The sequence below is a fragment of the Glandiceps talaboti genome, chromosome 7 (assembly GCF_964340395.1).
Source record: "Glandiceps talaboti chromosome 7, keGlaTala1.1, whole genome shotgun sequence".
NCBI lineage: Eukaryota > Metazoa > Hemichordata > Enteropneusta > Spengelidae > Glandiceps > Glandiceps talaboti.
In genome coordinates, this window is record NC_135555.1 from 12,002,414 (window position 1) to 12,029,734 (window position 27,321).

Consider the following 27,321-nt stretch of genomic DNA (forward strand, 5'->3'; position numbering starts at 1 on the left):
CTCTTTCTACAGAATGGATGGTAATTCTTACAAGTGACATGCTACAAACAATTTCATCTTGAAGATGGGGGTGGGGGTGGGGGGTGAAACTCGCCTTTTTGTGTACATAATGTTCTGCATCTTTATATCATGGTTGTAGGACTAATGAAAACTACACCCGTACAGGAATCTCAGTATGGTTCTCACATCACATACATGATATTGAAAACTTCACCTTGTTTTACAACTGAAACCTTGTGCAAGTGTCAAGTCTTGAGTTGTCTTGTTTCTTTCTTTTATCTTAGTTTCATTTCAATCACTCATTCACTGAGTAAAAGTCACAAACTTACTGTTACACCTACAATAATGCTGAGGTATAAAATCTGTCTATAAAACATGTGGTCGATGTTAACCAGGCAGTGATTCATTAAGACCCCTACACACACGTATCCAATAATTCTAACTTCTTCATCAATCATTTTCCATATACTGTCAGAATACACCTCATGCAAATCTAAATATATAGACAATGACATGAAGCCCCAAGGAATAAAGTTAACCCAAAAGTGAAGTAGAGTAGAGTATACTATTAAACTTCTGTCAAGTGTTATTTCTATGGGTTTTGCATACATAGTCAGATATATACTGAGTGTACAATCATCAGAATTTAGTTTCTGACACATGGTTACAGCTACTTCATCTTAACCAATAATACAACTCAGAACACCCAATTAAAGCAACTCCACAGTGTGTGCCACACACTATTCTAAAGTGTTCATTTCAAGTATAAAAGTATACTGCTTGATTTTACTACATGTATAAGCCTAGTATGTGTCCCTTCTAATGTTGTCAATTTGTAAACAATGTTGTTAGTTGTTGGGTACACAGTGAATAATAGATGGCACCTCAACCATTATTCTACTTAGCTCTCCATGAGATCCAGACGATGTCTCATTACATCCCCATTTCACTTGCTTTGCAAAATGGTAGCATTGTCTATGATTGATTACAATAGGGAACTTGCAAACCTGCCATGTTGAATGTTGCATCATGGGAAATGTGATAATAAATATTAATGAATTGATATTGTAAACAATTTTGATACATTGTTTGTAACCACGAATTCATAGTTACCCTGACAATTGTGGGAGGTTACTTTTATCAGTAGCTCCAGATTAGGCATTACGATAACCACAGATCCATACTCCTTTGTGTTTGAGCATGCTCAGTCTGGATTTCAAGTTCCCAATTGAAGAAACTGAATCTGAGTACTTTTACATCTGATAAGAAAACAACATACAATTTGACACAGTGGAATTTGCTTTACTTGAGTGTTAAGGGTTGTATACGAGTAAGATTTCCTCTCAATATTGTCTCTCACTTCTGTTCATCCTTGACAACTTAGTGATTTCAGTTAAAATCCAACAATCTCTCATTCTGGGCAGTATTGGGTAGTTAGTCACATATAATCAAATCATCATCATCTTCTTCTTGTGGCTGGCTGACTCTTTGTTTCTTAGCAACAGGTGTAGCTACCTCCTCATCTGAAGGTCTTCGTTTTCTACTTGTTGAAGGCTTTGTTGCCTCTTGGTTCTCCTCCTCCTCCTCCTCCTCCTCTATCAAGACCAAATCATCTTCATCATCACCTTGAAATAAAAAGACGTTACAAACATAAGAAAATCTAAGAGGTGTAGAGTGGCTGTTATTTTAGAATGTCTGGGTATATGTCATATATCTTGAACAAATCATCATCATCACCTTGAAATGAAGTGATGTTACACACTTTTTAGAAACATACATGTGTTTAGTGTGTTAGTTTACAATGTCCAGGTATATACCCTACATCTCTACTGTAGTAAAGTGTTCTGTTATTAAGGGTAGTAAGCAACCAAAATCTACATCACAGTTCAGTGCTCAGTTTTTCTTTTTTCACCAGATTTGATAGAATTTGTATGTCTATCCATAGACCCTCCACCCACTATGGTCTATCTAATTAAAGAAGAAGAGTCAATTTACTTTCTCTTTACTATATTTCATCAAAGGGCTAACTTTAATTCCCAGGTCAATGTCTCAACACTTCCCGAAGTATATCAAGACATTTTCACAAATACAGACCCCAAAAGCAAAAATAAAGTGACAGATTTCTCCTGTATATTCATGATACAGATTTCTTTCCTGTATAGTATATATTCATAATACCATAGTCCAACATTAGGAGATAAAAAAATCTGTAATAATCTCTAAAATAGTAGTTTCATACACACTCTAGCTCTGTGAGCGTGTCACATGGTCAAAGTCATATAATGAGTGTCATCTTAATTTGACCCTTATTTATATGCAGATTACGCCATAAACCATTACAGAGTGTATACAAACTGTTCAGTGTACATGTACAAGTACATACAACTTACATGTAACTGTTGATGGTCCTGGCTGTGGTTCTTCCTCTTTGTTATTCTCTTGATTGTCAGGGTTAACTTTATCTTCAGGTATTTCACTAGGTTTTGGTACATCTGGACTGTCACCAACTATTTCATACTCTTGGTCATCTGTTAACTTTTCTTCTCTGTAACAGACAACAATGAGATGGATATGAGGAATATATGCAGACAGCAGTTGAAAGAATGGACACACATGCACATACACACAAACACATGCATACAAGTGTACACACACGTGTACACACATACACATATGTACACATACATACAGGAACACATACAGACACATCCACATTCATCCACACCTTGTAAGTTGTATACACATATACATGTATCCTCACCTTGTACACCCATCCCACATATACATAGTACACACACACACACACACGCACACACACACACACACACACACACACACACACACACACACACACACACACACACACACACACACACACACACACACACGACACACACACACTTCCTTGTGATTGAGGTGAAATACAGTACTTACGTATGAAGGATGTTGACAACCAACTCAAAATTTTGTAAAAAATCATCTGCTTTCAGCCGAGAACCATGCAGTATGGCAAAGTCACTAAGGAATTTTTCATTATTTTCTGGAGAAAAAAAAAAGATTGTACAGGTAAATGAGTTGTTGTTGATCACATAAAAATATCGACCAAATAATGTTTGAAAATAATAGACAATCGTGTAGTAAATAAGGGAGTAATCTCAGTGAAGTGTACACAATGGTGCGTTAATTGGACCACGGTGGAATGTATACGATACAGTGGTCACTGCATCCCAGTCTTCAAAGTGAAATGTGCACAATGCAGAGTTCATTGGACCCAAGTAATCACAGCATATCTGGTTCTATAGTACTCTAGGACAATTAATTCAGCTTTGTTATCAAAACTTACCTTCGGTTTCACCTTCTTCACTAGATATTAGTATGGTACCTTTACCATCATCTATTTCAACATCTGGGGCTACCATTCCAAGACCAGCTTTCAAAATCTATAACACAAGGTTTTGATATAATATTTAAAAGTGAATACAAATATAGTTGAATCACAAGTCCTGTTACAGTATGTCATGCAAAATTAATCAAACTTTATAATTTGATCTCACAAAATATTGCAACTTTAAAAAATTGTATGCGTACAATCAGAATGACTGTCACCCACTGGTAATAAAGGATTATCCTTCAAGTTCTGAATAGTAATACATTTTTCAGTACAAACTTTGGAAACAGGGTGAATGTCTATTTCCAGAAAACCAAAATCCTTGCATTTTGACAGGCATCATAATTAATAATTATCAAGTGTATTTGAGCAGTTTCCTGTGTCCAACAAACTTAGTTTCCCCTTACTCCTGTTGGCTAGTACCTCTACTACATCCAATCTGTTATAAACTTTCCATATCCCTTGCTGGGGAAAGTGTTTCTCTAAGGATGTCCCAACCTATGAAAAAACGGCTGGAATCTCTCACATATGCTTGCATACACAAAGCTGCCTTCTCAAAAGCCATATTGAATTTGTCCACCCTTGTGGCACTTTGGGGGAATGTTCTTATGCTGCTGCAAGGACGACATTGGTTACTATGACGACAAAACTGGTGTAGAGCATACTAGTATTCAATGTGTTTGGTTCCCATTATCTTACCTTGTCTTCTAATACCTTCACTGTCACTGTCTTTGTGTTCAGTTTCACTGTAACCTGTCACACCAACAAAATCAGAGTAACAATGTAAGTAAATTAGCTGAAAATACTATGTTGTGATGAGTGAAGGTCTAGTATAGACAGTTTCTGATGTTCAGTACTTGAGGCTCAAGATAAAGAGATTGTGGTAACTATGATGTCATTTCCTGCAAGGTTTTCCCACAAACCCTTGCAGGTAATTCCAAAAAATTTTGAAGACATGGATGTGCAGTAGGGCTTCTTTACAAGATTTCAAAGTTGAATAAGTTACCAAGGTATTATTTGATCACCAACATCATGTAAGTTGATAGCAGTAATCACTACTAGTGTACCAAAGGCAGAAATAAGCCTTGCTGGACTTTTCCTTTCAAACATTTCTTTAGTTTGGGTACAACTGTAAATGAACGTACCTCTGGTTTTGGAGCACACACATAACATTTGGGATTAGGTGGTACTAGACCACATGGTACTAGTAACTTCTTCCTTGCATTAGGATTTTTATTGAGGTACACCTAAGAATGGACATGAAAAAATGTATTAATATACATTATAGAAATACAATGTGAAATCTTGATACTGCAACTCACTGTTTTACTTTTCTGCATATTCCATGACAGAATATTAATTAACCTTATGAATGTTTACGAATACATATGACTGACCAGCACTCCAATAGGATTGGGGAGAACCCAAGTGATTATTACACTTGAGATACTGACTAATATTTCTTGAGAGGGAACATGAATCAACCTAATGAAATATTCATGTTATGGAAATCTATGTCTGACCAGCACTCCAGTGAGGCTGGGGAGAATCCAAGTGATGATAAATAAAACATACTCACGGTTTTACATTTCTGGATATTCCCTGAGAGTATTTTCAAAGCTTCGAGGACAATAAGTCCGGCAATGATGGCATTAGTTGTAGCTATTGCTGGAATGATGTTACCAGCCATAGACTTGACATCAAATCTTGTCTTTGTTGGTATGTTGAATATGTGTGCTCTAATGTTGGCTGCAGCTGTGACAAAATCCATCGATGCTGGATCATCCTAACCATGCAAAACGTAGAGGCATGAATTACTTCTATCTAAATTTCACAATTAGTAGTAATTCTTTTAAAATTGGATGTTTCCAGTAATTTCTGATATTATGTTTTTGTAAAATAAAAATTTTTCATCAACTCCTGTGATAAAAACATATCGTCTGTGACAATGTAAACATTGACATGTCATAACTGTACTTGCATAAGATTATGCTTTAAAATAAGACTTTTACTGCACATCTAGAAAGACAGAGTTTAGAAAGTATGTTGCAGCCAGGATCAAATATGTATATACATGTCATTTACTTTGGTGGAATATACAGACTTTTCCACAATACTGTGGCGAAGCAACAAATAATGAAATAACATTCTCAAACAAGGGCCAACACAAGCCAAAGGCAGGCAGTTGTTGGCTTGTCATGTATTCCTGATACATTAAGAGTGTGGAAACCAGATACAAGTTAGGCTGTATGACAGAAAAAATCGGCTATAACTTTGCCAAAACCACTAAGATTTCAACCAAAACGTCACAGAGTGTAGATCTTACTGCCACGAATGTCTTGAGATGAACCAATTCAACTCAAACCAAGTGCTTAGGATAGGATTTCCTGGAAAAAGTTTACGATGGGTTTTGACATGTTACTCCATCAAGCACCAGAGAGAAGAGGCAGAAACTGTGAATTTCCGCTAGGATCACATGATGTCTACTGGAGCAATTAGAATTGGCCACATCATCTGATCATGAACCACAAACATGCAACATCACTGATCAGACACTGAGGGCATATGTCAATTCAATGACGATACAGACCAAAGACAACAAAAAGAAATACCTTATCCCAGACAAGTTCTCCCCTGTCTTTGTACTCCTCTTTTAATGTTCCAATAGATTTCTTGAAAACTTCAGCACATTCCTGTATACTCCATAATCTTTGATCTTTAATCTGCCCACCTGACCTTACATCACCTGGTATAAAGTAAATGGCAGAAAAGTAAGTGTTATGCATGTATGTGTTTTAACCCTCTGTGCTCCCTGTGGCTATGATCTGTTCACTTGTCCCGTTATCACCAAAGGTTACACATGAATGTCATAACATTTCTCTGTGGGTTTAATTTGCCCAACCTAACCTGACATCATCTGGTATAAAGTAAGAAGTGTTACACATGTATGTAGCTGTATTTGATTGGTCTGTCCTGTCCTGTTATTAGCTCTTTTTGCAAAGACCAAAACCCTTAGCAGGTCTACTTTATTTCACATAATGTATTGTATTCCTAACTTTACTTTTCATGGATTATGTATTTAAGTTAATGTAAACTGTGTGGATATGTAGTTTGTCTATTTTCTGTCAATGCAACGAAAATTTCATGATCGACATGACGAATAAAGTCATTTTTATTATTATTATTATCATAACAAAATCACATAGTCATGTATAATATAACAATGGAATAAAATACAAAAGGGAAAAACTACACAATAACATTATAAGACATTACATATCACTACATTCCCACACAGACAAAAGATATTTATTTGACATTATTTGCATCATTGTGTGTTCATACTGTTGGTATTTGCATTGCCATGCAATAACAGAAACATTACTTCATACATGCATGCAACATGAGTGCGCAAGTTGTCAACAATACACAAAATCATGCGAATGCACGATTAGATTTTGATGGAATTTGTTTCACATTTAAAAGAAATATGGAATAAGAACAGAACCCTGTTATGCCTATTAATAAGTACAAATGCAGATATTCAGGGTATTTGCATTCATACTTGTGGTATTTTGCATTTTCACTAGCTTCACATGTTCACTTGTAATGGTACAACTGAACACTGTAAGAACTCCTGCACATACCTCGAGTGTATCACATCTGCACTTACCATTCATACAATTCTTTTATATTATTTTATTTACCTTGTTGTTGTTGTTGTTGTTGTTGTTGTTGTTGTTGTTGAAGTGCAATATTCTGGACATCATTCCAGCCGATAGGATTAGGTGGTCGACGTTTCTTCCATAATTTATCCATAGATAGTAGGTATTTCACATCATCACAGAAAAGCTGTATCCAAACAAAGTAGTAGAATTTAATGTAGATATCTACAAAAAGTACTAAATCAGACAATAATGTAATCATGATTGTGTTAGTTTCTACCACGATGAGATGCTTTCAAATATCAACTGCGTATTATGACTTAAAGTGATACAGTTCGTAACCACGGCCTCGATTTCAATTAAAGTTAGTCTACAACAGACACACACACACTCTCACACACACACACACACACACACACACACACACACACACACACAGAGTACACACACTTATTTGGCAGCTACTTGACATTGACACAGTATGGTAGAGGGCATTCAGAATGCACAAAGATGCTTCAAGGTATCTGACACTTTGTTGTTTTCCCAAACTTTTTAGGGACCAAAAATTACATCATAATGTCATCTTCATATTATATCTGAATAATAGTGTACGTACTACATTTATATGTATGTCAATGTATATGGTAAAAGTTTTATCAATTGTTTGATCCACATCCTCTACACGCTGGAATAATATAACAATAATTCAATATGAAAAAAATGTCTTAAACAATGTTTATGTAGCTGGTAGCAAGCCTTGTGTCCATTTATCATCAGTCTTACTTTGAGTTTTATAATTAACTTTGTCTCACCTTCTGGAATATTTTGACAGCATCATAGCCAGTGCTTTCAGCCCAGCCTCTAGTAGATACTCTCTGAATACCACCTATTGCATTGTCATCAGCTTTACTTTCTAACGCTGACTGGCCTGCATCACCGGCTGCTTCTGGATCAGCTGTGTCTGGGGAGACGTCTTGATCTGGGTCTTCCTCACCAAATAATTGACTATGAGAAACAAAAAGGAACCAAACACAAATTTACCAGAAGTTAATAGTGACTGTCACTCACTTTCCACATTATTCCCACTATTTTATTAGCGACTAACTAATTGAAAACATGCCTGACAACTACTGTAATGCCCTTTTTAATAACATCACCTAGAGTTCTATCACATGCATTTTATTTACTATTTCATGTATCGACACACAGTCAGTGACCAAGCTAAAAATTCTATCTCTCACTTTGCCAAATGTGAGGATGCATTGTTTTGAAATGACCACAATTTTGGTAACTGAAATATGGCGTATTTACTGCAAAGTTACATGAATGACTCAACAGTGTGCAAGACAGTCACAGAAAAATGATGATACCCAAGAATCTAACTGAAACTATTGAATAGTTGTGAAATTCTGATAACACTCTTCTGGAGTGAAATAAATACATGTATATCATAAAATGAGAGGTGGCTTAAAATTACATGAGATAATACATATTATTACAGTTTGATTACTTACTTGAATAAATGTTTGGCCCATACAATACAATGAATTGGTTCTGATGGTGTGTTTCTTATGGTACAACTTTGAAAACTTTTCTGTGGAGCTTTTGGTTGGCATTCATAACATTCAGTTGTTTGCTGGCAAAATATAGAAATAACAACTAGTTATCTATATGGCATCTATACCTATGTATAGGTTGGTCCTCTTCATCAGGTGTGCATGTATGCGTCCATGTGTGCACGGATGTAGGCATGCATGCATGAGTATGTGTGTGTGCGTGCATGCATGCATGTGTGTGTGGAGGGGGTGTCAATTTAAAAAGGCATTTTTAGGTGTTATTAACATGTGTTGTACAAAATGTGAAATGAGCTAAACAGATGATCCCAGTTGATTCAACTGGTATATATCAACTCTCAGCCTTTGTGTACAATCTCATTACAAGTCACCCATAATAAAAAAAACAAAAAAAAAACAAACAATTTTGATAGTCAGTCTTCCATTACATGTAAAATTATTTTTTTGTTAAATTTTCAAAACCATTGACAATATAGGAACAGTAAATTCAATGCGACATACACACACTGATCACAAATATTACATTTAAGTTAAACTCAAGTTACACATTCATGTGATGGTTAGCACTGGGTTTTCATATTAATACTGTCTATATAAGACTATCTGGTATACCTTCTTGATAACTGTGACCTGGCCAAGATACCCAGCAGTTCCACTCTCCACTAAAGGAACATTTGCAGCCAGACACATACGGTTGACATGGTTCCGGGCAGCTGTTGTAGAAATCAATAAAAAAGACAATATACTATGAATCGTGTAGGAAGGAAAATACCCAAATATACACTGAATGAATGCTAATTAAGAAAATATTTATGTAATTCTGAATGGCAAGAAATGGTAAAGAACAGTAAAATACACAAATCAGAATATGTATGTCTTGTGCCATAAGACGATGACTCTGATCTGCCTTTCAGTTTTCACAATCTGATCACTGATACACTGTAAAATTGTTTTTGTTCTCATATATTACTTTTTAAATATTTTCAAAAGAATTGTAACAATTCATATGAATTTAAGTTGGGATTCAATCAAAATTAACTGTCGTTCAGAATTCTATGTTCTATATGCAAAATTAAGTATTATTAATTATATTATAGTCTGACATTGCTATAGAAATGTATTATACAGTAGAGAATGTATTGTTCATGTTCCAAGAATCAATAGACAGTAGAATATTGTTACTTTGGAATGAAAAATTGGACACAAATGCGACATTTTGATCTGTCTACTACATGATCAAATTCTGGAGTAGACGGATCGAAATGTCACATTCGTTTCGAATTAACCGTTCCAATGTAACCATATATTACTTTCCTATTTTACAGTACTTTATTTTCCCATTGATATGACAATTATTCAGTGTCCTTACCTCTGTTGTCAAGTGCATTTGTGACGACATTAAACTGTTTAAAGAATTCTGCACTGTATTCTGGCCTGGAAATAAATTAAAGAAAACTTTAAAATTAACATTAACCATTGACTGATATCTGACAGTAACTATACTTGAACAACGAAAAGGTTCTGTTAAATCCTCTCTCACTCAACTAGTTATTAATTATTTGCAAACAAATACCCCCTCGGTAAAAAGAGAAATTAATATTTCTAAAAGTCAAGAAACTAGCTGAGCACAGGAAATATCTGATAAGATTGACCTCATAATCTTTACATTCCATCATAATTTTGACAGAGGAACATTGGGACTAGAGTGTCAGGTATGTCATGTAGCTCTGCCCTCATCAGCTGGTGAAAGTGGTTGACTGATCTGTGAGGGCGCCCTGTCATGGCATACCTTACAGACTACATTGTGTGACCTTAGGTATATTTTACCTACTTACTACCCTGAACAAAACAATGACAACACATTCATGTAAAAATTTCTAATAACCCACTTTCAATGTTATAATTCTACATCCTACTATTTATAATTTCATATTCACATTATTCTGAAATGATGCTTGCATTCAGTTTTGTCTCTACACATGGATCCCAGAGACTCAAGGAAAACTGCTCTGACAAAAATTTCTATCATACATTTACTTACTTCATGACACTATCATGATAGGCATTGATATTAACATCTGGATTAAAACGTAGAGCACTTTCTTTTGCAACCTGGAAAGACAAAATGTGGATTGATATCAACAATAAAACAGTAATTACGAAATGTTACTTTCTGTTTCCCAGTACACTGATAATGTTCACATGTCATTATATACATAGTATCTACATGTACTGCTTATTTTCAAATATGAAAATGATTATAGCTTGATTTAATATTCTAATGATAAAATATTGAATGAATTGGCAACGTGGGGGGGGGGGGAGGTGTCAGGCACACAGGCACTGATTTTCAGCCAGATTTACTGAGCCAAAACAATTTCTAGCAAACTTTGAAAATTATCTCTTCCAAAATTTCAATTACAATGCGTTGTTGAATTGTCATGCACCAAATCATAATTGTTCTCTGTTTAAAAGGCCTCATTTATGAATCTATGTCAAAGATGTAATGTTTTGTTCTTTTACAAACATTTCATTGTCTGCTTTAAAGGACTAAATCATTTCATCAAAAAAATATATTTAAAGTTATCAGCTCTGTATCTGTAATAATGGAACAATTCAACAATTTGAGAAAGACAGTATTTGACAAGACTGTACGATACATCTTAATGGTCAGCCATAGCTAATATCATGGCACAACAGTTGTATCATACAGACTAAGTGTCTGACCTGAGCCTTGGACTTGCCAACATGTTTCTTCTGGAATAAAAATTGTCTGTTCAAATTACTGACATCAATCGTGTCTAGGTCAATCTGTAAGGGAATAAACAGAGACAGTACTTTACACAATAGGTAATATGCATGCATTAAATCATACAAGATCTATGGGTAGAAGCAGGAAGACACTCGAGAATCCCCTTAGTGGATCTGTACATATGTATACTACCAGTAATTGCAGACAAATAAGATAGTGAATAAGGTACATTCATTTCCTCATTTGTCCACAAAATACAGTGTTAACACTGTGCTTTCTCTAGCATGTGGACAGCACTGGAGAAATCTTTACTCAACGAGATGAACAAAAAGTATTTAAATTCTGAATTTAGAAAATTGACCTGAAACTTTCAAATTTATAACAAGGATGGATAGCCTTGTAAAAATGTTACAATTCAAGTAGAAATGTACAATGTACCTCAAAATATTTTCAAACATGAGGCAGCAATATTATCTACACATATAAATTGTAGGTAGATTGTGCCAATAACCGTATAGCTCACATTTAATAACCAGTTTATACAAACTATTTATTAAATATATATTTTATTAATCATCACATCCATTCCTTTTCTTTCTCTGTACTTTTGCAACCTTTAATATTTCTTCAGTGAATTATTATATTTTTGTATTTTTTCAAATAAATAATAAATTGATAATGATAATAAAATGATAAATTGAAATGAATTTCTTGCAACCTGATTGTACAAAAAAACTGGATAATTTTATAATATCTTACTGATTGACTACTACTTTGGTTTTTCCTATTTCTATTTCTTTCCAAACTGCAAGGGAAAACTATCATTAATTTAATTATAACTCACTGGCATATTCGTAAATCGACTACTGAAAGAGATCTTTCTAAAAAGTAATGCGCACTGTGACACTAGATATACATGTGTATTACATCAGGATTACTATTCTACAGTAGTGTGACAGTGTTCTTCAGCCATCTATTGTATCAGTCACAACACTAACACACGTGCATTGCGTATGTCATGATTCACTAGGCAGTGGTACAGAGATTCAGATCCGTCGGGTTACCTGAATAGCCTATAACTCACCACATGAATGCACCGAAATCCTGTGAGAACCAGGTTTTTGATGAGTTCACAACCTATTCCACCGGCTCCAACAACAAGAACTTTGCTGTTTGATACATTTTCACCCAGCTCTTTGGACAAAACACCATTCGTGCTGGCTGCCATTTTGTGAACAGTCCTTACACAGACGAAAATATAATTATCAGTTATGTGTATAGTCAAGAGTAAAAGATATCATTCTTATAGTTCAAATAAGGATTTTGAATCAATATTTTGAACAAAATATTGATATATATCGCTCCCGCCGCAAAATATCATATACAAAGTTATGAAGAATAAATATTTGAATTTAAATTGGTTGGGAAAGAGGGCAATTAGTTGTGATGCATTCTGGGACATAAACATAGCGGGAAAATTCAACATGGCGTCTGATATAAGAAGTGCACAAGACTTGGCTGAGAAAGGTAAACATCCTAAATATTTCCTACCTTCAGTGATATTAATTCTAAAGTTTATCTGTAATTGTGACACGTTCAAAAAATCTGGAATAGGATACGCCGAGATATTTATGTAAACATAGATAGACCGACAACCCTCAAAATCCGATCGTGTATTTGGCACAAACTCGATTGATTTCAGTTCACCCCAATCTTCTACATAAACATTTAGCGTTGTCTCGTTACCATGACAGGTGTAAAATATTCAAATTATGCAACATAATCACCTGTTCCACGAATAGCCATGCAACGTGACGAGAAACCCCATAAATCACAGATTTTGTCGTCACACGTGTGCATTTAGAAGAGCCTCCCAAAGAGTTACATTTGTAAGGTGCAGCTTCAAGAAGGTTCATCATTGCATCAACTTGATCAGTTGATCTATGATTCTATTTTGAACGTGTTTAGTGGTGTGGATGTCGCCTGTCGTCAAAATTGAACCCGTTCAATGATATATTTATTTGATTTTACATTGACACTTTCCCCCATCGCCACCTGTGGGGTCGGTCCTACAGCCCACTTTCAAATGTATACTTAGAAACGTAGTTGAAACCCTGGTTTACATCAAATAGTCTAATTTTTGGCTAGGCAGTAGGACCATGGATGTACATCCATGGTGTATTAAGTGTAAATTTTAAAATATGATGAATATTTTTTATTTTAAATTTACTCTATTTATACTATGTAACATCCTTGAAAGGAAAGTATGGTAGAACTGAAATAAGATTCAATTCTGAATGCTGTTCTATCCATTCTAAGTCATTACACTCCCAAGATATTTATAAGAGATATAAATGTTGCCTGTTGCAATGATTGTACATGTAACATTAGTTGGTCTATTTATAGTTTGATTGAATTTTTTATAACCTTGTTTTTACTGTTTACAGTCAACATGAGTCTGCCCCTTCATCTTAATGCCTATGATGTGGAGCACAATAAGGAATTTGTCAAATTACTGACTGCATTGTCGAAACATCTGACTGATACTGGTGTTAGCAGGGACGTAGAGAAGGATCGCATACAGGTAAGATACTCTCAGACTTCCTAGCTGGTGATTCCACAACATCCTATTTGCTATGCTTTCTGTTATTTTCATACACATCATTGTGAAAACTGGTTCCCACTGCAGGTTTTCATGTGGGGCAAATGTAGTCCATGGCAACTATGGAGTACAGACTCAGACCATAGTGGGTGGTACTTCAATGATCAAACCATAGTGGTATAAACCAACTTGACTCCATACTCAAGTCAGAGTTGCCTCAGACTAGGGCAAGACAGGGTTCTGTCAGCACTGGTTGGAAGTGGATGGACTGGCTGACCAAGACCCTAAATGGCAACAACCTCTCAGAGGTGGCCAAGTACTACCTACTTGAATGTCACAATGATTTTGCCCATCCAATTTTACAATGTTACATGAACAGAAAGAATTACAAGAAACACAAGGATCTTAAATCAGTGATTACTTTGTGTTTTGCATATTCAGTTGACTTTACCATTGTTTCTTCACTGTTATCATTCTGTTTATTCCAGTGGCCTTTGACCTGCTGATTAACATTCATGTACATTTCTATTCTTCTTCTTCTTCTTCTTCTTCTTCTTCTTCTTCTTCCAGGCAGAAGAAACTTTAAAGCAAGAAAAGCTTGCTTATCTTCAGTTACATTTATTGCATCTTGAACTACAGGAGTTCATTATGGATTATGAGATTGACAGTCATGATATTGCACCAAGTACAGACACAAAACAGGTTTGTTGAGATTTTTTAGTTATCATATTACTAACCAGTCCAAGGAGTCTCTGACTAGAGTACGGAGTTGATATGACTGTTCTCAGTCAGAGATCCAACTGCTCTCATACTTGAGAACTACAATGTCATATGGATTCCAATAAATAATGAGATAGTGGGCACTTTTTCAGACAAGCCAGTATTGACCCCAATGATAAGGTAATATTATACTTTGTCTAATAGATGCACATTGTTCAAATTACAACGGGACACATCTCATCATTCACAACCCGGAATTCAAGTTTTTGAGGCAAAAATTGTCTTCCTGAGCTGCGCTGTTCAAAAAATTAATTGGAAATCATTTGACAAGTTGCCTTTGTAATTGGTGGTTGGGGAGAAGTGAGCTGATTTATTGACAAACTTTACATGTTTTGGAGAAATTGGCATCAACTTCCAAAGTGTCGGCATCAGTGTTTGATCGCAAGTCTGAAAGCAGCTGGATCTCTGACTGAGAACATAACAGTCTTACCGACCAAATATGTCTGACTCAATACACAAGTCAGAGCCTCATCGGGATAATTCCTAACCTTTATTCATTACTTTATTAGCAAGCATGAGACTTTAGTTAAACATGTTTTTATTTGCTGCCATCATTCTGGTGTTGAATACCAACTGACTTTTTCAGAGTTTAGTCTGCGAAAGTATATTGCCAAGTTTAATTTAAACAATCGGTAGTCAGAAAGAATCATGTGAATGTTTTTATTTCATTTTGTAGTTTTATGATGCAGTGAAGCACTGTTTGTATTCAGCAGAAGTCTGTAATTATTTAGACTGTGATCTAACCACAAAAGGAGAGACATCAAACACTGCACTACTTGGGTTAACTAAAGAAGATATCAATAGAAATAACCCACATAGAAAGGTAAACTAGTTGACTTTGGATTCAATGGACGCTGTATTTCTGATTTACAGAAAGTAACATTCATAAATACAATAACTAACAGTATGTTTTAAGTATCATATTGCGTAAGCAGGTAAACTCAATCAGAGTGCCTCATAAATTTATCAAGGTTCCTCGCCATAAGTATGACATATACCATAGGTGTCCAAGAATAACACCATTCAAATCAATAATGTACAATTATGTATTTACAAAATGTACTGTTTCAGATAAATGTATGTATCATTTGTATGTATAGTACATGTTGATAATAACAGAATTCCAAGACATTTTAGTGCTAGTATGGTTACTTTGGGTATTCACAAGTGTGTTTGCAGTTTACTTTGTGTGGCATTCTTTGCTTGCTTCACTCATGAAAGTAGTACATTTGTACCACAATTTGTGACAAAGAACACCGCAAGTTCTTGTGTAAATACCCCAAGTATGCCAGTCATGCATTCTGTTGTATTATGTTGTATTAAAATATATAGTAAAATATGGTATGGAGTATTTACTTGTTATAGCTCTTGTCAAAATCTGTGTTTTTAGTCTGGGAGTTGAGTTGTTACATGTAATTATGATATTCTCTTTCAGCAATTGAATTCTATAGAGCATCGGCTAATTCCTAAGTTGGAAGAAAGATTACGAAATAAATGTGAAACATTGGTGACTTATCATCAACCACAGAAACAATCAGGTAAGTCTGGAACATATTCACTGCTTTTATGTGAAATCAAATCCAAAACGTGGATGAGTGACGAGTCTCTTAATAGAGATACTATTCTTGCCCGTTGTTTTATTCTGAAAGATGCCGTTGTTGGTGGCACTAGTGGCATTCCTTCTCTGCTTCAGAGAATACCACCAATGACCAAATCATAAAGTATGCGTTCTGTGAAATGTTAAGTTTCACTTCATGTCACAAGTGAACTATATTTGTAGCTTATTTTTGGAGAATGTTGAGTATTTTGAAAAGTATGTGTGAATGTACTTTACAAGTTACTAAAAAATAGCTGATAAAAAAAATAAAGATACTTCATGTAGGTGATTCATTTTGCTGGGTTCTCGCTCTTACTTACACCCCCAGAAGGAATAGTTTGGTCTCATAGTAGAATGCTTACTCCTCTGTTGTATTTCTTATATCACCCACGTGTAGGTAGCAGTGAACTGTCGTTTGCCAAGTCAACTCAGCTACCATCAATGTTAGAGAGAGAATGTTGTGTTTTAAAGGAAGAAAAGAAACAATTACGACAAGATAAGGCAAAGAGAGACAGGAAATTCTGGCAATATTACCAGGTAGGTATCTTGTGATATGTAAGGCAGAACTGTGTATTGAATGTATATACAAAATTATTGTTTTAACAACATGCAAAGAAAATTGCAGTCCTATTGGACTCTTTCTACAGTGTCCTCTCCTATATACTGGCAAAGACTTAATTTCAATTTGTGTATCTAGAATAAACAATGGCAGTGATCCATCATCGTGGAAATAAGTTTTTGAATAAAAGTGAAATCTTGTAAGCAGATGCAAAAAACTGTCCAGTCAGTTGTCCCTATGCAAACACTATTTTTGCAACAATCATGTGAAGTTTCATGGTCGCTTGAATTAAATTTTTATTCATTTGTAATTATGGGATGGGTGAATAATCGATGAAGGGTACTGACAATGTCAACCATTTCTCATTTCTCTCCTGGCAATGATCATACTGGTAGTCAAGGTTTGGTGAAGATAACATAAGGTAAATGACTTTGCTGAATATTATTAACCCTGCTATCCTCACCACCAATTAGTACAGTATCATGTTTTTTTTCTCTCTCTCTCTCTCTGATACAGTCCTTAATTGAATGGTCCAATGTTTTGTCAGAAGTTATCAAGAAACATGGCCTGAAATCAAAGATGTCTGAAAATATTATAGTTACTAATTGGTTGAATGCCAGGTGTCAAGCTGTTTGTTGTAGAATCAAGTAAGTGGTTGGTTCTGTCTTTTTAAATCAAAGATGTCTGAAAATAGTACTGTTTGGTCATTGGTTGAATGCCAGGTGTCAATCTGGTTGTTGTAGAATCAAGTAAGTGATTGGTTCACTTAAATCAAAGATGTCTGAAAATAGTACTGTTTGGTTGAATACCAGGTGTGAAACTTTTTGTCTTAAAATCAAGTAAATTAATGGGTCGGTTATTCAAATGAAAAATTCTGGTGGGTTAATGCTTATTTACTAAATCTTCTAAGTGGTGCAAACTTATTACTGCCATTCTTCAGTTGTTTAGAGGCGGATGTGCTGTGTGATACGTACACCAAGGAATCTGTTGATGCACTGAAACAAATCAAGTAAGTATACAATCATACATTTGCAGAATTTTATGAAGAGTGCCCTCTTGTATGCAATTACTAACACAATCAGTCTAGATAGGATATGTAATATTTGTTGACAAAGTAACGACTATAAGTCAGTATGGGTATCATTACATTTAGAAAAAATATTTCATTTGAAGAATTAGAAGGCAAATACTGGACATTGAGGGCACACTTTCAATCTTTCCTCACCTATTCCCCAGTCTAAGATCTGTTCTGCCTGTTAAATATTACAGGTACCACATGAATCATGCCATCAATGATTGTGAAAAGGAACTTGGTAGACTGACTCAGGCTGTGCAGGCCTATGAATCACTGGGTATGGGCTTTGACAAACTAGTCAAAGAGTTCCATGCATTACAGGAAGCTATCGACAGTCAGCGATGGGCCCTGGCTGAACTCAAACCAAACATGGACCGAAACTAGTCAGAAATTACAAGACTCTATAGACACCCAGTGATGAGCTCTGGCTGAACTCAGAGAAATTAATTGACATATCTCTATTGTTATGCAAATTTTAAACAATTCTATTATTTTCTTAGGAAAGCACTGATGTATATACCAAGTTTTTTGGACACTTTCATTTACCATTCTTGCAGAATAGATAGAATACAAGCAGTTGTCCACTGTATATTATTTTTTATAAAATAAAATTTCAAATTCCAAGAAAATACAATATACTGTACATTAAAGGATAGACCTAGAAAACAAATATGTAGAGGATATCAAGTCATATTGTATCAAGACATATTTGATATTTACTCTCAATTTACACTCAGTGAGTGTGATGACAGAAATCTGATTTCATAATGCAACTAGAAAAACACTTTTTGTCAAAAAAAACTACACTGCCAGTGTATTTAGTTTTGTCACAAATGTATGTTTATTTACAAAATAAAACGTTTCAAAAACAATAACATAATGTTGTGTACACATTCATTTACTTCTCATGTTTACTCCACACAATGTTTCTTTCTTGTAATAATAAGTTTATGTACATATTCAGTCCATTTTTAACCGTTTGCAGAATGAATTTCAAAAAAATTAACTTTGGCAAATAAATTCCTTTATAAAATTTATAATATTAATATTATCTTAGATACAAATATGTACAATTTTCAATTCATTTACTTCAATTTTGAAATTGGCACAACACGTGTTTGTTATTTGTATACTGTTCACGTAAATAGTGACTGATATTTGACAAATAGTTGACAATGTAGTCAGCAATAACGGAACATGTTTTTTTAAAAATAGAATACTTCTAAATCAAACCTATTAAATCTTGTTTATGTGGCCAATATATTTAGTTGAAGGATGTGTTCGGTATTTGTACTACATCTCTTTCACAGTTCAAAACTTTGTAAATGGCAACCATGCACATAATTTTTTTCTAGCAATGTTTAGACTTATTTGGTCCATTTGCCATAGCCAGGTCTGATACCTTTAGAGTTGATAACATCAATAACAACACTATGTTTAAATTGGTTCCATTCCCGTTTCAATTCCTGATCTACATACTCGTCATGGATAACTTGATTTGTAAGATTACCAAATGTTCGTTGGTTAGACTGTAGTAGTAAAGACCTAGTTGTATCATCCAGTTCTGCAAAGAAAAGGGTAAAAAAAAAAGATCATTACTCATAAATTGGCTCAAGAATTTGACATAATTAATGACAAATTTCCAGGCAAATTTGTACTCATAATTATTTGAGTTCGATAGTGTGCTCTCTTTCAGTGCAGCAATGTTGTCGTAGTTTGCTTGCTCCTTTATATGGATATATGTAATGATTACATGTTGAAGTTCATAATATGACAGAACCCCATGATACATGGGTACAAGTGTAGCATTCTTGGGATATTTGCATGAGTACTTGTGATGTTCTCTGTGGCTGTACTTTGATGAGCGTAGTGGGAGAAAATGTGGCAAACTGCACTACTGCAAGCATGAGTGCAAATACCCTGAAGCACCCAAACTGGCACTCGCATATATCAATGGATTTTGTCATAAAATGTGTTTACTTAAAACTGCCAAAAATACCACTGCACTTGAGTGATTTTGTGTACATTGAACAATCATGTGCTCATTTGATATAGGTAATATGCAATAATGTTTTCAATACTGCAATGCAAATACCACTTGTATACAAACTGATGCAAGTAATCACTGGTACATATGTAATAATACCATAGTTATGGTATATTATCAGAAATACAGAAATGCTTTGTCATGCTCACCTTCCAGTCTCTCTGGTGTAATAACACCTATTTCAATATTCATTGCAGTAACAATAGAGCATGTAATAGGTTCTCTCAGCAAAACACTTATTTCACCAAATGATTCTGATTTCTTTAATTTCCCCATCACAACCTGTTTCTTCCTTTTTACCTGTGAGTAGAAAGATAGCAATATATAAATTACCAACCAGAGGTGAAATATGTATCACAACAAATGTAAGACAACCTCACATGATAATGATGATAATGAGAATTTTTCTATAGCTTCAAACAAAGTGCTTCAAGCACTTCCAATTATTACCCTAGGAATAGACCAAATGGCTGTACTACAGTGATTGCAATAGTCAAAGTACAGCATACAGATATTTGAAGATATATTCCCATCGCATCTCGTTTCCATATAGTTTGAATTAAACTTATTGAAAAAGCCATTAAGGTACGAAACAAGTAAAAAGATTTGAGCCATTTTTGTACCGGTACTTATTAATTGCAAGTGTAAATACAATCGGCCTTTTCTAAGACTCAGTTTGTTGACTGTATGTATGACATTCCTTAGTCAACATCTAACATGATACTGTGCCTGATAAGTTGCATTTCTCTCCAGCCAGTAATAGTTTGTCTGCTATAAATAATACAGTACACATGGGACGAGAGATGTTCACTTCTCTGGAATAATTACCTCCTGTCCATTCGGTAGATTTTCCATGACTTCGACTTGCCTGAGTACATGACATTCACCAGCATTGATAAAACCAATAAATGGAGACTTGTAGCCTTCACTTACAAGTACTGTAATGTAATATACATGTAATACAATAACTACCAAAAGTGTTCATCAGCCTGGTAGATCAAACGATTTTAATACATAGGTTGTAACATACAAACAGTTGAAAGTTTTAGCATTGAGCATTAAATCGGTCTTGGTCGATAATCCCCATCAGAAAGTATATCATGACTTATATTATTAGCAACAAATTTAAAATATTGCATAAAACAAGATACATACTAGAAATTACAGAAGCACTGTGCCAAATACTTTTTTAAGCACAGTAGAAAAAACCTAATATGTACCTGTATTTGCTGGGAATTTCAACCATTCTATTAACACAGCAAGTTTTTGTAGAGACTGCCTTGGCCACAGGTTGTAAGTAGGACAGGCCTGGATAATATCAACCTTTTCTGAAGTTTCACGAATACGAATTTGCTAAAAGAAAAAATAGAAAATAATGCATTCCCATTATAAAATTGTCAATGAAATTTCTATTACTATAGTATTCTGGTATATGAGGTTAGCTCAAACCTCTAACTGGGACCATGAACTTTCATTTTGCCAAACCCCAATCTGGAAACATTCCCAACAGCAATTCTAGTTTGAGCTATCCTTACATACCTCTATTTGATATTACAAACCAACTTCTATAGATCTTCATTTCTTCCTGTTACTCTGTAATTTTTTTGTATCTCCACAAGAATGCCAATACAAACAGACTACAGACATTTTGAATGCTAAATGGTTACCTACCTCTGTAATTCTTTTGTAATCACTGCATGATATCCTGAGAAATTCACATGGTACTTGTTTGGTCAGCACAGTTAAAATTCTGACATGAAAGAAAAGACAGAAAATCATGATAATATTGCAATATAGTTCCAATTGTATGGACAAAGTAACAAAGTATGTCTACTAATGTTGTACAGAGTCAAATGGCTGTTTGGTTCTCAAAATCTGAAAGAAGTGTTCCAATCTCAACTCTGTGTCTGGGAAATGTAGACCACATGGGAAAGAATGTTAAAGTACTGAGTTAACGGGTAGTTTGCTGCAGTACAAATGACATGCTGTCATATTCAAGTAGTTGGTTGCAGTCACGCAATGCTATCATTATCTACTGAAATAGGGCCAAACAAAATCTCACTCACTTGCTATTTGGTTCTCTTCCTTCAACCCTCTGCAGTGTACCAAAGCAGTCACCAACCTCCAACTAGAATAAATAAGCAATTTATGAGAATAAATATGGATAAATTACACCGTTTTTCTTAGGTTTTAAATGTCACTGGAATGTGAGATGTTCACAATTGGAAAGAACCCATTAACAAAGAGGTTTGCATTTGCTGATATGTAAAGGTACTGCATAGTAGCACAAACACTGCAACATTTGTAAACATGTAGTGTTGTAGCAACAAAATTTATATTTACATGATATCCTTGCTTTGAAGTTCTCACATATTTGATAAATCCATGACCCCTCCTATGTCAAGTATTATCTTTTTTGTGCATACACAAGGAAACGAGCCCTTGCTATTCATGTATATCACTACATTTCTACATGTAAGTGTTGTTGAATTCAACATTTTGGAATGTGTTATATTTACTCAACAATGCAGCATTTAGCAAAATTGGCAATGTTTGGTAAATTAATATACATAATGATAACTATACTTTCCAGTACATATGCTTAGCAGATTGGTAGGAGCCACTGACATTTTGTAGACTGTCAATTTTTTTTAAACATAAAGACAGTAAAGATGATAAGTATGTTTCTTTTACAACTAAATTCCTATTACTGTAGGCTGTATACTACAGACATTTGGCAGGGCTTCACATTGTTATACTTACCTCTCATGGAGAAAGTGTAATATGTACAGCCTTGCCAAAAATTTGTACTTCACAACAGCGGTAAATGTCTACTTACCTCAGGTACTTTCATATCCTTGGTACTAGATGTGGATGTCAGTATTGGCGTAGGTGAGCGGAATATACCACCATCTTTAGTTCTTAACCAGGGTCTACTCTGAGGAACAACACTGCCGCGTATGATCAAATGAAAACCTTGGTTGCCAAAAACTGCCAAAAAAAAAATGATATATAAATGATGTAATTGTATGAAATATAGCATGAAAGAATGAATGAATGTTTCCTTGTTTTGTACAAGTACAGCACAACAACATACTTAATTATAACTGCACAACATGTTGGAAACAGTGCTATACAGATTAATAGTATCTTGTGAGAGTGATTAAAACTTCTATATGTATTCTGCAATATAAACAAGTACAACATCCAGATTTTACATTGAATGATTCCTTTCAGGGGCATAGAAACATCAAAATTTTGGAATGAAAAAACAAGTATTGCCACAAGAACTGACACAACAGTCACAACAAATGTATGTACCATACTACCTTACAAGTTACACAACTAAAGAACAAATGTAGCCTATTAAAGGACATTTGTAACTCTCCTACAACAGAAGATGTATACAAATTATATGCCTTGAATCTCATACATTATTAATAGCTAACGCAGTGGTCTCATGCACTAGTGTGTATGCGCATCCTATATACTATGCAGGTTTTTTTTGGTGGTTTTACCCAAGGATGCATTGCGACACAATGACTATGCATGCACATTCTATATACTATGTGCATTCTCCACACAGAGGGCGCTATCTACAATATCATCATGACGCAGCCAATCACAAATGAATCTACCCTGCGTGAGCTTATGGGCTTTGTCTAGTTATGATATTATATTACATTTTACAACTCACCAGTAAAATCTTCATCTTTCCATATCTCTATCTGTGCTACTGTTGATAATTCTTTTAATTCTTTGTCTGTCAGCTGATCAGCCAATTCTGGAAAACTTTTTAAATGATTATACACTAATTCGTTCTCTGCTGCTGTTCTTTCAAATGGCCTGAAAGTGAGAGAAAATAGAAGTGTTATAACTCAAAGAAAGTATTGGGAGAAAGTGATCAGATTGTGAAAAAGACTATCTCAAAAGCACCAGTTATTAGCAATGAGATGCCAAGTTTGCAACAGCAACATTTCTCTTCATTAGTTACAAATAACTGTGTTCATTCATATTAATATTTAAATTTGTCATGGTTATATGTACGGCAAGTGACTGCCTACAAAGGGACTAAGGGAATTTGGAGTGCTATCACAGTACATATATACTATATTTTGAAAATCTCTTTTTTTCTATTAGTTAACATAATTATTGTTTGTGTTGGTAGTGGAGATTGGTAGAATACTAACCCCCCCCCCCCCCATCCCTATCCCAAACCCCATCATAATTAATAGTAATACCCAAATAGTACAAAATATAAGCTTTGCCTTTGCATCACAAGCCTGTTCTGCAAATGACTCCAGACACCCTAAAAATATAGTACCTTATTACACTGAGATTAATCACCTTATAAAAAATGGACTAGGTTGTAGGAAATGAGATGATATCACTATTGAATGCATGATATATCAAATTCACCGATGTGACAAAATCACTTCCTTACTTTTTACGTAATATCCTGCGTAGATCTTTAATTCTATTGGCTTGGATGACAACTGGATCGACTTCCTGTCTTTCTTTGTGTAGGCTAGATAAATGATCTTTGATGTCGTGGCTTATATTTTCTGGTATATCGAGGACTGAGTAGTGTCTCCTTGCACAGTTACCTGCACTAACATGACCTGCAGACAAACACAGCAATGGCAAATTAACTCGTGGAAAGCTAATATTACACAGACATAAACTAACACTAATTGTTGCAACATGCTGATCAGTGATATAAGTTATCAATTGACAATGTAATTACAGTCACAATAGGGTGGCACTTCTGATATAAAGTGGTGGTACATTCATCCTCATTCAGTGTTTACAGGATGATTATACCCACTATCACCCACTTGTGTACTCTAAGTACCAGTACATGCAACAACAATAGTGTTACTGTGAGTCTACCTTAGTTTGCTGATATAGCTTGCTTTCTGTAGTAGTAGCAGCATATATCTACAGCAAGTTGCCCTGCTGTTTCTGAATATATAGTTATCCCCTTACCAATTAAGTCATGGTCTCTCCTTGGACTCTAAGAAATGAGTGGAAGAAATCCATGTATACATGTCTGATTCCGTGATATGTTTTCCTGTTTTTGTTTTGTTTATGTCCCTGATTTAAAAGAATTGTGTTGCAATTGTACTGTTACATACATTACAGTAGCACTTAAAATGAATGACTTCAGAAGAGATCCTAACCTGTAGATACTGCTGATGTACATCTCCTTGAGTCTATGTCATGTTTATCTCTTGGCACCATTGGTAAGGATTTAGAACTGAGGAACATTTTTTGATAATTCTGCATAAAAGTAGTGTGTGCTTCTGGAGATGTATCTGGATTTGATCTGAAATGGCAAAGAAAAAAATTAATTAGTTCCTTTAGTTCTGGAAATACTGAGAATAGTACACCTGTAATACTATGTAGTAACCTATTCTGCTCGTCTAACTGAATACAAGACAGATGATATATCTTGTTCAGCTATTGGTGATTGGACAACATTTCACATCTACTGCTGTAGAAGACTCCAACATACATATGGAGTCATACAACACAGAAACAGGCTAGGTATGTAACCAGGTGTTCATTTATCAAATTATACAAAAATAAAGACACAATCATTGTCTATGGTACTAGCCCAGAGACTTGTCCTGGCCACTATCACAGACTATCATTAAACTGTTCAGACTATATCCTGTGGCAGTGACGCCAATAAGTCTCTGGGCTACTATGGAACAACAAAGGCAAGATGAACTAATCTTTGCCAACCAAGAAATTACCATACACTATTTTATTTATGAAATAAATGCTGGTCACAAACTCTGAAAAGCTGTTGGGATTATTCTGTGAGGCTTATTTGTATATAACTGATGTACTTCAATAACAACAGTTACAAGGAAACTTTCACTTTCCTCTCTTTACAAACATGTACCCTGTAAAAATTAGATGAAGCAACAACATATAAACAGGTACAAAACAAAAAATACTGTATGTATATACTTACTTATCTCGTAGTCCTTCTATACTACATATTTCTTTGAGTCTATCATAGTCTATAACAGCAGTCTCTGCCTCCTGTGGAACTACAAAACGCAAAATAGTCAATCGTATAATTCTCAAACACAGTTTGTCCAGTCAAGACTAAGTTCATACTAGCATATATTATATTTGATACATCACTGAACATACTTGAGGGTAGTAAATTATGTGACTGTTACTTGTGCATTCCTGAAATCAATTTTAGTTGTTCGCAGCATTATTTAGCTAATATTACTTCTGACCTGTAATAATTTGTTGTACTTTTGTCATTGTTTGCAGACGACCTATTATTTCAGGGACTTGTTCTGTTCATTTTGAAACACATTGTCAGTGAAGTCAACACAGCCCTGTAAACACGACTTGTATTTGTACAGATATTGAATTGAAAAAGCCACAGGCACTTGAATCAATTGGTATGGTGTTTTATGATATAGTCACGATGCCATTGTTCATGAAACTAGTTCACACCACCATTGAGTGCCTGTGTTGGAAGAAGCCATATTATTATTATCGACTGCTCGACGACGAGCAACGTCACACGCCTACCTTTATGCCTCACTCTCTGTCTATCTCTGGCACTCCAGCTCTTGCCAACTGTGAGATCTTCTCTCCTAACCAAAGCCATTTTATATACGGAAATTTGAAAGTGATGAAAATAAAGACAGGATATGAATTACACGAGAAACGCACCGGCAACAAGTGCAGGTGATGAGGAAACCTAAGTACTTATGACGTCACGTCGTCAACCAAAACAAATCAAACTCCCGCGTGAGCCAACGAGATTCTTCACATCAATATCGGCTATAATCGGGGAGGTTCGGCAGATACCCGGCCCGGTCATTCCACTAGCTCAAAGGTGTGGGAATACCATTTCGTTCAGCCAAGCATCGTATCAAAATGTAAAACAAAATATTTGAGTGGTTTGCCGATTGTTTGGAGTTAATATTCTGGTAAAAAATTTCCCACAGGCTGCCAAAATCCCTGATTGTTAGATGCTCTGGCTGATTTAAATAATGCCCTTCCCATCATTTTTCAGTGCTGAAAGTCTCCGATTCCAAATGCTGATCATTAGAAATTAATGATTTTGCTGAATGTATTTATCATTTCGATCCCAAAATGGCGAAGAGAATTCAATATGAACATTTATCGATGGATGTGATTTTACGGTGATTACTTCCAATTGTGCGGGTCTGACACAGATGGTCGATATTTAGAAAATAGCTGGCGGAAAGGTAAAATATTCTATATTATGTACTCAGAT

General features: G+C 35.0%; 3 protein-coding genes across 3 annotated transcripts; 1 reads left to right on the forward strand and 2 right to left on the reverse strand.

Moving 5' to 3' along the window:
• Positions 1–1,343: 1,343 nt before the first annotated feature.
• On the reverse strand, positions 1,344–12,607 carry LOC144437504 (SUMO-activating enzyme subunit 2-like). The gene is made up of 16 exons (XM_078126446.1): positions 12,464–12,607; positions 11,355–11,438; positions 10,669–10,739; positions 9,997–10,061; positions 9,240–9,340; positions 8,568–8,689; positions 7,866–8,058; positions 7,096–7,240; positions 6,001–6,119; positions 4,968–5,174; positions 4,534–4,635; positions 4,088–4,141; positions 3,344–3,440; positions 2,935–3,040; positions 2,391–2,545; positions 1,344–1,625 (listed from the first exon to the last, which is right to left on the reverse strand). The coding sequence occupies exons 1-16, from the start codon at positions 12,605–12,607 to the stop codon at positions 1,435–1,437; spliced, it is 1,956 nt and encodes a 651-aa protein (XP_077982572.1). The 3' UTR covers positions 1,344–1,434.
• A 256-nt stretch (positions 12,608–12,863) lies between these two features.
• Positions 12,864–18,393, forward strand: LOC144438333 (HAUS augmin-like complex subunit 4). The gene is made up of 9 exons (XM_078127406.1): positions 12,864–12,906; positions 13,827–13,963; positions 14,552–14,683; positions 15,438–15,584; positions 16,197–16,299; positions 16,756–16,895; positions 17,434–17,564; positions 17,858–17,926; positions 18,187–18,393. The coding sequence occupies exons 1-9, from the start codon at positions 12,864–12,866 to the stop codon at positions 18,374–18,376; spliced, it is 1,092 nt and encodes a 363-aa protein (XP_077983532.1). The 3' UTR covers positions 18,377–18,393.
• A 430-nt stretch (positions 18,394–18,823) lies between these two features.
• Positions 18,824–26,796, reverse strand: LOC144437544 (cyclic nucleotide-binding domain-containing protein 1-like). The gene is made up of 12 exons (XM_078126496.1): positions 26,607–26,796; positions 26,026–26,104; positions 25,223–25,368; positions 24,484–24,661; positions 23,737–23,885; positions 22,879–23,030; positions 22,106–22,167; positions 21,711–21,789; positions 21,260–21,392; positions 20,868–20,977; positions 20,189–20,339; positions 18,824–19,556 (listed from the first exon to the last, which is right to left on the reverse strand). Exons 1-12 carry the CDS (start codon positions 26,683–26,685, stop codon positions 19,360–19,362), a joined length of 1,515 nt encoding a protein of 504 aa, XP_077982622.1. The 5' UTR covers positions 26,686–26,796; the 3' UTR covers positions 18,824–19,359.
• Positions 26,797–27,321: the final 525 nt, after the last annotated feature.

What these genes read in the sequence shown, in the direction of transcription:
- LOC144437504 (XM_078126446.1), bottom strand. Translation starts at nt 12,607, where the DNA reads ATGGCAGCCAGCACGAATGGTGTTTTGTCCAAAGAGCTGGGTGAAAAT. An exon ending in TGGGCCAAACATTTATTCAA is followed by an intron (nt 8,059 to 8,567) that starts GTAAGTAATCAA and finishes TGTTTCTCATAG; the next exon opens with TCAATTATTTGGTGAGGAAG. An exon ending in ATATCCAGAAATGTAAAACC is followed by an intron (nt 4,636 to 4,967) that starts GTGAGTATGTTT and finishes GTCCATTCTTAG; the next exon opens with GTGTACCTCAATAAAAATCC.
- LOC144438333 (XM_078127406.1), top strand. Translation starts at nt 12,864, where the DNA reads ATGGCGTCTGATATAAGAAGTGCACAAGACTTGGCTGAGAAAG. An exon ending in TAGAGAAGGATCGCATACAG is followed by an intron (nt 13,964 to 14,551) that starts GTAAGATACTCT and finishes TTCTTCTTCCAG; the next exon opens with GCAGAAGAAACTTTAAAGCA. An exon ending in GATGCACTGAAACAAATCAA is followed by an intron (nt 17,927 to 18,186) that starts GTAAGTATACAA and finishes TAAATATTACAG; the next exon opens with GTACCACATGAATCATGCCA.
- LOC144437544 (XM_078126496.1), bottom strand. Translation starts at nt 26,685, where the DNA reads ATGGCTTTGGTTAGGAGAGAAGATCTCACAGTTGGCAAGAGCTGGAGT. An exon ending in TACATCAGCAGTATCTACAG is followed by an intron (nt 24,662 to 25,222) that starts GTTAGGATCTCT and finishes GTTTGTCTGCAG; the next exon opens with GTCATGTTAGTGCAGGTAAC. An exon ending in CGCAGGATATTACGTAAAAA is followed by an intron (nt 23,886 to 24,483) that starts GTAAGGAAGTGA and finishes TCTCACTTTCAG; the next exon opens with GCCATTTGAAAGAACAGCAG.